The sequence below is a fragment of the Pelophylax lessonae genome (assembly GCF_965119305.1).
Source record: "Pelophylax lessonae genome assembly, chromosome: 5".
Taxonomy (NCBI): Eukaryota; Metazoa; Chordata; class Amphibia; order Anura; family Ranidae; genus Pelophylax; species Pelophylax lessonae.
Window position 1 is genome coordinate 57,142,176 of NC_138772.1, and position 14,361 is coordinate 57,156,536.

Sequence of the window (14,361 nt, forward strand, 5' to 3'; positions counted from 1 at the left end):
AGAATAAAAATGCTAAATTATGGATAAGATGAACACACACATGGATGGGAGTCAGACTTGACTGTCCTATGTGTGTCTGTTCCCGTTGAGGCAGACAGGCATTCCTGCAGTTGTGGCTCCCCCTCCATGGACCAAGAGGCTTGACAGCAGCACAGGGCCAACAGGCGCGTGCCACCTGCTAAGTTTGGCGGCGGGATGCACACGGGAGCCAGGACTAATGCTTGGCTGAGGCTGTGACGCTGGGCAGGTGGGGCCCTCTAGGCAGCGTGCCCATGCGTTAAGATGACCCTACCTGCATGGAGACTAGGGGACGGGCACATGGATTAAGGGGGCGGTGCCCCTGCGACCCTTATGAGCGGCTGCCTCTGTCCCCCTTGCAGACACTGCAGATCACAGTGCGAGGGTTTCAGCAATAGAGGCAGTGCTGTCCATCCAGAAAGTAGTGGGCAGGACTAGGTGTGGCCAGATTCTCTGTTGCATTTCTCTATCCCATTGTAATGTAAGCCGGGACAGCCTGCATAAGAGTGGCAACTCTACTCTGAATCCAGGAGCAGTGCAGCACTGTTGCCACAAAATCAGTCAGAGCTGCATGAGGTGGACTTCACTGGCAGGATCAACAGGTATTTGTGAGACTTTGCAGGACGACTAACGGAAAACTTCACACACTGGCTATTTTATTAGGTACACCTGTTCAATTGCTTGGTAACACAAACTGCTAATCAGCCAATCACCTGGGAGCAGCTCAATGCATTTAGGCATCTAGACGTGATGAAAACGACTTGCTGAAATTCAAACCGAGCATCAGAACGGGGGAGAAAGGGGATTTAAGTGACTTTGAAAGCGGCATGATTGTTGGCACCAGATGGGTTGGTCTGAGTATTTTAAAAAATTGCTGATCTACTGGGATTTTCATGCACAACCATCTCTCGGATTTACCAAGAATGGTTAGAAAAAGAGAAAATATCCAGTGAGAGACAGTTGTGTGGAGGAAAATGCCTTGTTAATGTAAAAAAAAAAAAAGGCAGACTTATTCGAGATGATAGAAAGGCAACAGTAACTCAAACAACTATGCGTTACAACCAAGGTAAGCAGAATATCATCTCTGAGCGCTCAACACACCGAACCTTGAAGCAGATGGGATACAGCAGTAGAAGACCACACTGGTTAAACATGACAATGGGTACACTGTACTCCAATGGCCTCCACAGTCACCAGATCTCAATCCAATACAGCACCTTTGGGATGTGGTAGAACGGGAGATTGGCATCATGGATGTGTAGCCGACAAATCTGCAGCAACTGCGTGATACTATCATGTCACTATGGACCAAAATCTCTGAGGAATGTTTCCAACACCTTGTTGAATCTATGCCATGAAGAATTAAAGCAGTTCTGAAAGCAAAAGGGGGTCCAACCCAGTACTAGCAAGGTGTACCTAATAAAGTGGTCGGTGAGTAAGTGCAGATGCACAAAAAACCACAAGGAAAGTAAGGACAAAGCTTTTGTGGCTGTGGGTCACAGGAGTGCCCCTCATTCTGCCCATTTTCTGCACTCCTGTGACCCATATTCAGCTGACTAAAGTCCGCTATTGGCTGACATCACTCAGCCAATCCAGGCTTTGGAGGGATCCTCACTTTATTGTCGGGATCCACCCAGATGCCTGACCCAGAAGCTGGCTCAACCTCTCAGCGGGTGAGAGCCTGAGCCAGCTGCCCCCGCCCCCAGCACAGCCCAGGCACTCCAGTGAGCGCTGTAGGGAAATTGCAGAGAGAGACTGAGAACTGAGGGATCAGCAAGTATAAATGTTTTTTTGTTTTTTTATTTCCTGAACTTTTTATTTAAAGGAAATCTATGATCACAGCAAACACTTTCATTTTATAACATCAGCATTATAAAAACAGTACAAACAATAGTTTTATCTGACAATACAATATAAGCTTACTTGAAAAATCTCCTTTCATGTTGTGAGTTATACCTGTCTGCTGCCATCTCTTTCTACAACTTCCACAAACTTCTGTTTACTTTGTTTCTAAAGACTACATATCCAATGGTACCTTGCTGCCTGCAAGCAGTTATTCCTGTACTGACTCCGCCTCCTGAAACCCCTCCTATCACCAACTCTGTAGTACAGAAGTCAGGCTCCGTAAAATGTGTGACACAGCGGTGCCTACTCACAGGGCATAGTGACTACGTGTCACTGAATAAAAGGATGTGTGGGGATCTTCACAAAGTTTACAGACTTCAAGATCATTCAGATTAATAGAAGTAGGCTACAAATAATTGAGGTTCAATGTGTAAATGAGTGATTTTTACATTTTTATTACAGACACACTTTAAATTTTAAAGCACATATTTTTTAATGAGAGACCACAGACCACAGAATTAAAGAAGAATTTGAGTTAAAAAAAAAATAGTTTAAGAAAAGATACCATAAAAGCTGCTTAAGATACAAAACTCAAACTTCAATCTGTGGCTGCCTTCTCATCCAACATCAGTGCCTGACCTCACAAATGGAAGAATGGTCAAACATTCCCATAGACACACTCCTAAACCTTGTGGACAGCCTTCCCAGAAGAGTTGAAGCTGTTCTAGCTGCAAAGGGTGGGCCAACTCAATATTGAACCCTATGGACTAAATCTGGGATGACATTAAGTGGCGGTTTACACTAAACAGCACGATTCCAGTGCGGGTTCCCGCATTGCATAGGATTTGCAGGCAGTTCATGCTGCCCTACAAAACTACAAAAGTGCCAACAAAAGTGAGTACACCCCTAAGTGAAAATGTCCAAATTGGGCCCAATTAGCCATTTTCCTTCCCCAGTGTCATGTGAGTCATTCGTGTTACAAGGTTTCAGGTGTGAATGGGGAGCAGGTGTGTTAAATTTGGTGTTCTCGCTCTCACTCTTTCCTACTGGTCACTGGAAGTTCAACATGGCACCTCATGGCAAAGAACTCTCTGAGGATCTGAAAAAAAAGAATTGTTGCTCTACATAAAGATGGCCTAGGCTATAAGAAAATTGCCAAGACCCTGAAACTGAGCTGCAGCCCGGTGACCAAGACCATACAGTGGTTTAACAGGTTCCACTCAGAACAGGCCTCGCTATAGTTGACCAAAGAAGTTGAGTGCACATGCTCAGCATCATATCCAGAGGTTTTCTTTGGGAAATAGACGTAGGATTGCTGTCGGCATTGCTGCAGAAGTTGAAGGGGTGGGGGGGGGGGGGGTCAGCCTGTCAGTGTTCAGACCATACGCCGCACACTGCATTAAATTGGTCTGCATGGCTGTCATCCCAGAAGTAAACCTCTTCTAAAGATGATGCACAAGAAAGCCCGCAAACAGTTTGCTGAAGACAAGCAGACTAAGGACATGGATTACTGGAACCATGTCCTGTGGTCTGATGAGACCAAGATAAACTTATTTGGTTCAGATGGTGTCAAGCGTGTTTGGAGGCAACCAGGTGAGGAGTACAAAGACAACTTTGTCTTGCCTACAGTCAAGCATGGTGGTGGGTGTGTCATGGTCTGGGGCTGCATGAGTGCTGCCCGCAGTGGGGAGCTACAGTTAATTGAGGGAACCATGAATGCCAACATGTACTGTGACATACTGATGCAGAGCATGATCCCCTCCCTTCGGAGACTGGGCCGCAGAGCAATATTCCAACATGATAACGACCCTAAACACACCTCCAAGACAACCACTGCCTTGCTAAAGAAGGTGAAAGTAAAGGTGATGGACTGGCCAAGCATGTCTCCAGACTTAAACCCTATTGGGCATCTGTGGGGCATCCTAAAATGGAAGGTGGAGGAGTGTAAGGTCTCTAACATCCACCAGCTCTGTGATATCATCATGGAGGAGTGGAAGAGGACTCCAGTGGCAACCTGTGAAGCTCTGGTGAACCCTATGGCTAAGAGGGTTAAGGCAGTGCTGGCGAATAAGGGTGGCCACACAAAATATTGACACTTTGGGCCCAATTTGGACATTTTGACTTAGGGGTGTACTCACTTTTGTTGCCAGCGGTTTAGATATTAATGGCTGTGTGTTAAGTTATTTTAAGGTGACAGCACATGTACACTGTTATACAAGCTGTACAATCACTACTTTACATTGTAGCAAAGTGTCATTTCTTCAGACCCCGTTCACACTGGGGCGACTTGTCAGGCGACCTGGTCGCCTGACAAGTCACCGTGGGTCGCCTGCCATAGAGTAGCACAGGACCCGTTCTAATAGGAGCGACACAAGTCGCTCCGACTTAGAAAAAAGGTCCTGAGCTTCTTTGGGGCAACCTGGAGCGACCTGCATTGACTTCAATGATATGAAGTCCGTGCCGGCCGCTCCGAGGTCGCGGTGCGAGCTGCGCACGGCGATTTCACAGGTCGCCCCGGCAAGTCGGGTCGCGCCTGTGTGAACCGGCACTCAGTGTTGTCACATGGAAAGATATAATAAAATATTTACAAAAATGTAAGGGGTGTACTCACTTTTATGAGATACTGTATATATAGATATATACATACACACATGTTCACACTATATTATATATACACACAGTATATATAAATGATAGATCCCCTTTGCAATAGCACATGCCTAATGTAACAATGTATCCATAAACTGTGTGAATTTACAGGAAGCATTTATGATTTTGTTGTGTTATGTTATCTTCTGGGCTGTGAAGTGGAGTTCCCCTTTAAGCCTTTTCTGAGTGGCAGGCAAAGGCTTTGAACTATACTGCTATCCATCTACACTGGAGGAAACCGCCAGAACCAGAATGCCCTTGTCAATAACCCATAATGAGCAAAAACTCTGCTAAGGAGAAAACAGTAGGCAAAGAATTGAACAATTCTGGATATTTTACATCTGTTCTTTCCATCTTGTTTGAAGAGCAGTGGAATTGAATCCCGTTGCCCAAGCTCAAAGTCATTATTATGTGGAATATGTTCGTGCTGTTCGCGGGAATATAAAGACAGTTACTTCAGCCTGACAATGCTGTGCGTGCCTGTGTGCGCATGCTGAACAGTGGCAATTACAGACCATTATTTCTTATATGCCGCTACTGGGAGTGACTAATCAGAGCATGGAACTGGAAGGGGAGACGGCGTTCCAGACAGCGCTGCAATGACATAATTAGTCACAAGTCAACAAGTGCTAAGTGAGAGATGCCCAAAGAGACATCTTCATAAATAGCAAAGAAAGGCATCCCGGGGCGAGATAAAACTGTCAAAATGTGACATCTGCCAGATAATCACCGCATCCGGCTATAATAATATCTCTGTGGCGTATGTTAACTCTTGTTTTGCTAGTGTACAGAACATATTAAAGGAAACTGCAGAGATTCCACTAGCGGGTGTCACAGGGCAGTTCTGGCACTGGGAGTCCGGCGCTGGCGGTTTTTTTACCGTGGGGATGTCAAGACATGTGAAAAACAATTGTATCCACATCTGACTCCCAACCTATCCGTGGAATTTCAACCTAACACAACCCAGTCTCTCTTAACCTTTTGAGGAACCCTAGAGTTTCTCAAAAGGTTACTAGGGGTTCTTTGAACAGTGAGCAATTTATGCCTCTTAGATAAGTGGTACTAACACCAGTGATCTTTCCAGCTATCTGTAGGGGGGTATTCCCCACTCACCACAAATGTAAGGGTCCAACTTCTCACTTGCCCCCAGTGTAAGGAGCATTTTTCCCACTGACCACCAATTTGAGGGCCATTCTTCCCACTGACCCCCAATTTAAGGGTCGTCATTCTTACTGTCCACCTATGCAAGGAACATTTTTTTTGTCCCCCCCCCAAAAGTAAGGAACATTCTTAGAAATTCAAAGGTGAAAAAATAGTCCTATTGTGTGGTTATGAGTAAGCGCATATCGTATCGTGAAACACGTCAACCTGACACGTCTGCTGTGCACTGTCTGTATGTATTCATCTGTGAGGAATAAAGAAATTTATTGATTTCAACATATTGCCTTGAGTGCGGTCTCCCCTTTGGATTTCTACTGTTTCGGATGACGGATCTGACCTACACCAGGCTCAGAGACTACACCTGAGCGGCTCTTCTTTGTTTATTTCCATTATCTCCGTGATCAATAGCCAGCCCGGTGAGTTCTCCTTTTGGACTTTATTTGATGTTTACATATTCCTCAATTGCACAGACATTATATACCTTACTAACAGACAGTGCATGAAACAGCAGACATGGATCAACCCCCAACAAATCGTACTCTTAGACAACTCAACAACAATCCGTTAAGACAGGATGCACAAGCCACTTTAAAACATGCCAAAGATGATACTTCATCCTCAGTTAAAGCGTTATTTCATAAGTTGGAGAGATTGATGGTAAAGGAAGTTAAGGTCTATTGGGAAAAAAACACTTTAAATTAATATATTGATGTGGCACAGATCCCTAGAGGCCTTTGCATCAAAAAATTCCCAACATTTGAGTTATATAATGAAGATTTAAAGCAACAATGGACTGATACACTTTCCAATTGTTCATTCGATTTGATGAAACTCATTGTTAGCTCAAAATCCCTTGAACTGGATAAATTACAAGAAGACCTTTCTAAATTACAAACAGACCTTTTACCATTTAAAGAAACACTGTTATTTGTGGAATTTGACCAGCGTTTAAATGAAAAAATCAACAAATTGGAAACTGATACCATCAAGGGGAAACAAGAGAAGTTACTCAGAGATGAGATCGATTATGAAACAAAAAATGTTTATACATGGAAAAAAGCAAATTCTTGGAATCGCCAATATATTAAAAAGAGATTCAGTTTTTCAGATCCAGAGACATGTGTCACAGACACGTCTATGGTTCCCACGTCGGACACCTCTATGGAGTACCCACAGACATCCCGATCAGGAAACAGTTCCAACACTTCTTCTGTGCCAAAAAACGAGACAGTCAAGAAGGGGAGGAGGTTTACCAAAAAAAGAGGAAAAAAAGACAACCAGGAGGGGAGGAATGAGACACCGTGGGTAAAGAAAAAAGCAACTGTGACAGTTATAAATCATGGCGTGCCTTGAATATAACGGTTTTTAGAAACAGTTAACTTTAGTGGGTTTAACTCCTCTTTAAAGTAGTGTTCCAGCTGTGGAAAAATTTTTCGGATCGGCTGCCGGGTGCTGCCACCGCCATTCACTCTAAGGGAAACCGGCAATGAAGCCTTCACAGCCGGTTCCCTAGTGCGCTTGTGTGAAGCGCATATTCTCAATGGCTCGGTGGGGGGGAAGGGGACGAAACTTCTGAGGGACGGCACCACAGTGCTGTCTCCTGGAAGTGGACCTATCAAAAACAGGTACCCGTTCCTCCCTTCCCCCCTGAAAGGTGCCCAAGGAAGCTGCCATCTTAGCCTCTGTTTAATCTGCCGTTGCCATGGTGCTGCACATGTGATCAGTTATGACACCAGCCATTTGATGGTTTGACAGTTTGGTTGAGAGCACAAGCTAATGTGACAAGTTAATATCCCTGGCATGCCAGGTAACTGTTTTTAAACCATTAACTTGTGGAACTTTAGTCAGAAAATGAAGTCCTGCTAGATGACTTCAGGCTGGCTGCTTTTGCAGGTATAGCTACGTAAAACATTAAAAATAAGTGTCTATACTGTTTAAAATCCAGTAATACACTGTGTTACCCTGCTCTGCACATGCTCAGTTGCTCTCCCATTTTAAGCACTGCTGAGTTTGTAGAGGCCGATCTGCTGACAGCCTTAAAGCAGAAGTAAACCCTCCTATCCTATATATGCAAGGACACTACTTCTGTTTAAACTGCAACTGCCATGATGCTGCATATGTGATCAGTTATGACACCAGCCATTTGATGGTATGACAGTTTGGTTGAGGACACACGTAAATGTGATAGTTAGCAATCCTGGCATTAAAGGAATGCAACTGTTTTTTTAAACCATTAAAGCGGTGTTCCAGCCTCCAGACTCCCCCTCCAAAAATGAAAAGTCAGCAGCTACACAATACTCTAGCTGCTGACTTTTAATATTAGGACACTTACCTGTCCTGGAGTCCAGCGATGCCGGCACCGCAGCCGTTGTTTCCATCGGCTGTCGGGTGCTGCCGCCGCCATTGCCAGTGAAGGAACCCAGCAGTGAAGCCTTACGGCTTCACGGGCGGGTCCCTAATGCGCATGTGCGAAGCGCGCTGCGCATTCGGATTGGCTCGGTGGCAGAGGAAGGAGGAGGGGGCCAAACTTCTGAGGGACGGTGCCGCGGCACCGTCTCCCAGAAGTGGGGAAGGGTACCTGTCAAAAACAGGTACCCGTTCCCCCCCCCCCCCCTGAAAGGTGCCAAATGTGGCACCGGAGGGGGGAAGAAAGCAAATGAGCGGAAGTTACACTTTTGGGTGGAGCTCCACTTTAAATCAATGCGCTTTGTTCCATTTTATGATTTACTGCTGTTTGGGGGCTCTGAGCTTCAGCAAAATGGCAGCCTTCAGCAAGATCAAGTTATTATGGTAAAGTTCTTACCATAACTTATTCTGTGTTCCCCGCAGGCTTCTTATCGACTGGACAACCAGACTAACAAAACTGTCCCACTTTTCCAGATGTGTGGCCAACCCCTCACAAAATCATAATTTACAAGCTTTCCTGCCTTGTACGTGAGAAAGTCAAGATTCCCCAATTTTGCCAGAGGGAATGAAGTAAGTACGTTCCTCTATTAAAGTCATAGAGGCATACTAGAGAGGAGGGAGCTACCAAACAATATTTTTTACAAGTTGACCACAGCTCAAGTTTAAGACCTCATGGACACATCTGGCACTTTTCCCCGGTTTGCATTTCCACTGCTGGTACCGCATGGTACGGTGTTGGAACGGTTCGGTACGGTATGGTTTGCTTTTCCACTAAAGTAGTACTAAAGTTAAGTGGGTGAGATAACAACAGGGTGGGTGGGATTCTCTGACCAATCAGTGGCTAGTAGTGACTGCATGCAAAAGATTGTGGGATATGGTACCGGGTATGGTACCTCTTGGAACCACAATCGAGGTGGTACTGTTTTTGAGAGCCGTACCGTTAGGTTTCATGCAGTGGAAAAGCGCCGCCGTACCGCACCGTACCGAACCGTTCCTACACCATACCATGCGGTACCAGCAGTGGAAAAGCACAAAAGTGAGCCGAACCGTTCGGTTCCATGCAGTGGAAAAGCGCCAATCCTGACCTAGGTGCCAGGGTGAGGGTCTACCAGGGACACAGAACTGATATAAATACAATAGGTATTTACAGGTACCACAAGGTGTCTGAAACTTTTAGGACAAGACAGGTTCACCAAGTATCGAATTGCTTTATATCTAGACGTGTATTTTGTGACAGATCCCCTTTGATAAGGAAGGACCATATCCACTCACTTTACCGACCCCCCTTCTTCATAGCATTTGTGCCTTCTGTAAAACCCTTGGTGCTCTATATTTTATACTGTTAATATCATAGCTTTTCTGGTACAATCATTTTTTTTTTCTTTTGTTGCAACGTTACCGCATGTTATGCTGTGTGTTAATGTGCGTTATGTTAAGGCAGCCTACTCATTCGAAAGGGGCCACCTAATGCGCAAAAAAAATTTTCAGCCCACAGCAATGCACATTAGTGCATTGCCATGCTGCAATGCAAGCGCCTTAAGAAGATGCATGGAGGTGCCATTGAGAATGAATGGTGCCGTATAACACCAATGCACATAACATACATTGCGGCAATGAGTGTGTTACCCAGGGCTGTCTTTAACACAGGTCAAAAGGGGCCCAGTCATTGCTGTGGGGCCCAAAGCAGCTCCCCCTTGAGCCTGCACTGCCCACAAAAAGTTGACAAGTGGATTCGGAAGGGCCCAAGAAAATGTTTGCCCGGGGTCCAATCAATATTAAAGATGGCCCTGGTGTTACTATGGCGCAATAGTGCGAACAGGGCCTTACATAACAGTTCTTCCATCTCCCCTCATTACATGCACTTTGTGCCAGCAGGAGTTTAATATTTTATTGAATTTATTTGATATAATTACATCTGGATAAAGACAAGAAACAAAGTAAAAGAACAGTTCAAGCAAATAGTGGAAATCATCGATATAACATAACGAAGAACAGACAAAACCGACATCTAAAAAATGATTAGGAAGTAACCTCAGTGCTTTTCTAATATACAAGAAGAATGCAGAACTTACTTATTCCAAGCTTGCCGAAGATTCTTGGGGCCGTACTGTGTAAACCTTTCTGTAAGATACAAATAGAACATGATTACATTTATCGTTCATAATAGCAGGATATGTATTTAGAGGAACATGTTATGAAAAGAGTTTGGGTGAGTTGAACCTCCTGGCACCACGTCAGCTAAAAGGAAATGCCACTTTAAAAACTTCTACCCCATCCCATCCCTTATGTTTGCCATACGGGTTACATGTTACGTTGACCATACCCAGCATGGATGGATGAATTTCACACTGTGGCTACTGTATTCTGACAGCCGGAGGTGCCAGACAATGATTGGATGCAGGAGCCATTCAGGTGACAATTGAACACCCGACTACTTCAGTTTTTCCTTCGAAGGATGTTGGACGGAGGAATATTGAGTCACCCACTGAATCAACTCTGGCCATTTCCTTTATGGCCAGCTTTTGTTGCAAGTAGTAAACTTTGGGATTTAACATGTACCTGTAGTCTACCTAAAGTATAAATCAATTTTTTTAGCATATGGTAGTGGGTTAAAACTGGAGTCATTTTTTTTTGCCATCTGTGTCATAGAGGGAAATTTATTTTCATTTCCTGTCCTGCAGACTGAACAGGAAATGAGAAGGTATCTCTTTCAGAGAGTCATGTGTCCTCATTGAAAGATTTCCCATCTATTCCTTTGATTTATCCTCACTTTCATTTCCTATCCTTTGGTGAATAGGACAATTAGAGAGGGCGAATCTCCCTATTGGGGACACAGGCAGCAATAGAAAACCTGATAGAAAGACAAGTATAAACTGAACTACTAATAACATATAAAGACACAGAGAAATGTGTTAGGGCAGGGGTCCTCAAATGTTCTAAACAAAGAACCAGTTTAGTGTCCTTCAGACTTTAGGGGGTCTGGACCCAGTCAGTGGGGGTAGAAACTGTCCTGGCATCAATGGGAGTAAACAGTGTCCCATCTTTGATAGTATGGGGAAGAATAGTGCCCCATTGTTGATGTCAGTGGTAGGAGTTGTGTCCTATTGATGGTGGCATTGGGAAGAATAGGGTCTCGTATCAATGGGGAAATAGTGCCCCAAGGGTCGGATAAAGGCAAGCAAAGGGCCACGCCTGGCCCTCAGGCCACAGTTTGGGGACCACTGTTAGGGTCAGCTATTTACACTGCCATGTTGCTATAAAGTGCGGTAAAATATGTGTTAGCTCACCTATGGCAACAGGTTACAAACAGTGCGGTGAGTTGTAGCGTCACACATGCTGCAATCGAATTGTACAATCACCTTTAGATCCACTAACAACTATGTAATTGAAGGGCCTGCCTGATTGGCTATAATTTAAAAGGCTTGTTTAGTTAGGCCCTCACAATTATATATATAGGCTATATACAGACTTTGTTCAGAAAGCATTGCAGGCAGTCAATGCTTGTCCAAGCATTCCACTGCCCTATAGTTTGGCCGATGTATGCAGAAAGACCTTCATATTTGTGCAGTGTTACATGAACAAGCACCACTCCCATATATCTCCCGTAGAATCAGTGGATGACCACACTCCAGATAAACATGGAACCTCTTTATTAATAATAATCTATAAGGCAAAGTACAGAAGGTAGACAGAGACCACTTACACAATACGTGCTTTAACTGTTACTAAACCCGGGAGCCTGCATTAACTATATCTGGTCTCCCACAGTACACAGAACGTGGAAATGAAATAGTTTTTGTAAATATAAACTGCTAAATGCCTTTTCTCATCAGTAGTATATAGCAGTCTTGTAAATTCTATCAGTGTCTGGTTAAAACTTGTAGGGGGAGTTTTCATTCTCCCCTGATTGGCCTATAAAGAATGCACGACCCCTAACCCTCTGTCTGGACAGTTCTGATTGGCCCTGTGCTGATCACATGCACCCTCCCAAAAAAAAAAAACTCTTTAGCAATACACACCAAACTGAGCATGTGCAGCTTACCCCAAGGCTCTGTTCTATCAGGAGATGGATTGCTAAGATCGGAAAAAGGGGAGGATCAGAGAAGACTGGATCAAACAGCATTTTTACGCAATGCAACCCCTTTGGTTAACTAGAATAAGCATGCTTCACTGCATACACAGACTGATTTTACTGTTGTGGGGTTAGTAACACATTAAAGAGGAAGTAAACTTCCATGGATTGTTTGTACCTATAGGTAAGCCTATATAAAGGCTTACCTATAGGTACTGTAAATACCTCCTAAACGCACACCATTTAGGGTATATTTACTGTATTTGCCACCGGTGACGTCACAGTTTAGGAGATATTTACTGTATTTGCAGCGGGTGACGTCATCGGCACATGTGCTCTGAAGGAACCGCCACCTGTGCTGTTTCCTCAGAGCCCTGTGCCGTGACCAGCGGCTCCCACGCACATGTATGGGAGTGATGTCATGCAGCTCTGGCCAGTCACACAGCCTGAGTCTGCGGACCCGGAAGGAAGACGGGTGAAGATGGATGCAGCCTCCAGCGCTGACAACGAGGGCTTCGTCTGCAGGTAAGTTTCAAATAATGTGCTAGTATACGATGCATACTAGCACATTATGCCTTTACTTTGCAGGTCAAGAAAAAAAAGGGCAGCAATTACTTGCTCTTTAAACAGAGACCACTGTCTGATGGCAGACTGCAGCGCATGCAAGACTGACCCAAAGCCTCCCGGTATTAGTAACACCCGTATACCAGCAGACTTCAGGCTGAGGGGATGACGTCATTCTCAACTAGGTGAAAAAGCAAGAAGTGCGGGTCCAGGTCCTCCGGAAAAGCCACCTAACCCAACAAGCATAAACGTCCTCACCAATCTTTGGGGTAGATAAAAACTTTTTTTGCAGGAGGTCACCAGGAGGGAAAGAATAGTATCGCCCAACAGCAATACAAATGGTTTAAACTTTGATCCCCAACCCCCCCCCCCCACCACCCCACCACCCCACCACCACCACTAGTTGTAGCACCCTCCTAGCTAGGTGCTAGGAAAAGCATATTGTGGCCCTGTCTGCTTATCAGGGAGGCCTGATTATTCAGCTAAGCTGTCATGTGTTTACAGATTTGTCTGTTGAGTCTGGGGAGTCTCCCCACTGTGTCCAATGAGGGCTCTTATTGGACATTGGAGGAAACCTAGCCAATAGTACACCATAGCTTGCATCTATCCCAGAGGGCAGGGTCTGCCACAATGCACCCTGGGATGCAGGGCCATCTTACCGAATGGGCACGCTAGGCAGTTGCCTGGGGGCCCCACCTGCCCATTGACCCAGCCCGAGCCAAGCATTAGTCCCGATTCCCGTGTGCATCTTGCTGCCAAACTTAGCAGGTGGCAAGCGGCTGTCGGCCCTGCGTTGCTGTCAGGCCACTTGGGCCGGGGAGGGGGAGCCCACAACTGCAGGAATGCCTGTCCGCTTCCATGGGAACGGGCACACATAGGACAGTTGAGTCTGACTCCCATCCGTGTGTGTGTTCACCGGACCCAGCCGCCCAACTTGGAAGCTGTCATTAGCTTGGCACTGCTGTACCAATAAATATCACCTTATCGATAATTTGCATTTTAATTCTCGTGGGTGATTGTGTAGGTGGGGCCCCAGTGCACTGCATTGCCCGGGGCCCTTCAATGCTCTTAAGATGGTACTGCTGGGATGGGGTATAAGTCTGAGGGGAGCACATGACAGGGTGTCTTTGGCGGGAAGCAGAGTCCCAGGAGGAGGCTGACGGCTGTCTCTCCACCTGTCAGAGGAAGCAAGTGTGTCCTGGGCGGTCGGCCTAGAGGACCGCAGGTTGAGCTGAGCTGCAGAGAGGGATCCAGACTGCTGTGGACCGAGTGGAGCTGCTGGGCAGAAGTTTCCAGGAAAGCAGTGTTGTGAGCACTCAAAACTGCCCAGGGATCTGCCTAGGAGAGGGGGCCACTCCAGAAGGTCAAAGGGATCCGGGAGCCAGCTAACCAGTAGAGAGGTTTAGAGAAAGGGGGTGCCAGTGTCTAAGCCCTGAAGAGAAGTGAGGGAAAAGGGGGCGCCCGTTTGGGCCCTGAAGTGTTCAGCAGTGCAGCAGCGCATACAAATAGCTACCTCGGCAAGGAGTGCCTAAGGGAGCTTAAAGAGGACTATTTTATTCAGAAAAGCAGTCACAAGTCAGTTCAGCGTTAACAGGAATCAGGCCAGCGTTAACAGGTGTTGACCGGCATCTTGCCAGCGTCAAGTC

General features: G+C 45.6%; 1 protein-coding gene across 2 annotated transcripts in view; it reads right to left on the reverse strand.

Annotated features, from left to right (window-relative positions):
- The window catches only part of CDK14 (cyclin dependent kinase 14), a 786,329-nt gene that overhangs the window by 237,243 nt on the left and 534,725 nt on the right, over positions 1 to 14,361 (reverse strand). For both annotated transcript variants that reach the window (XM_082258252.1, XM_082258251.1), the window contains exon 12: positions 10,152 to 10,200. In XM_082258252.1, the coding sequence (XP_082114378.1) occupies positions 10,152 to 10,200 (49 nt within the window). The remainder of the gene's footprint in view (positions 1 to 10,151; positions 10,201 to 14,361) is intronic.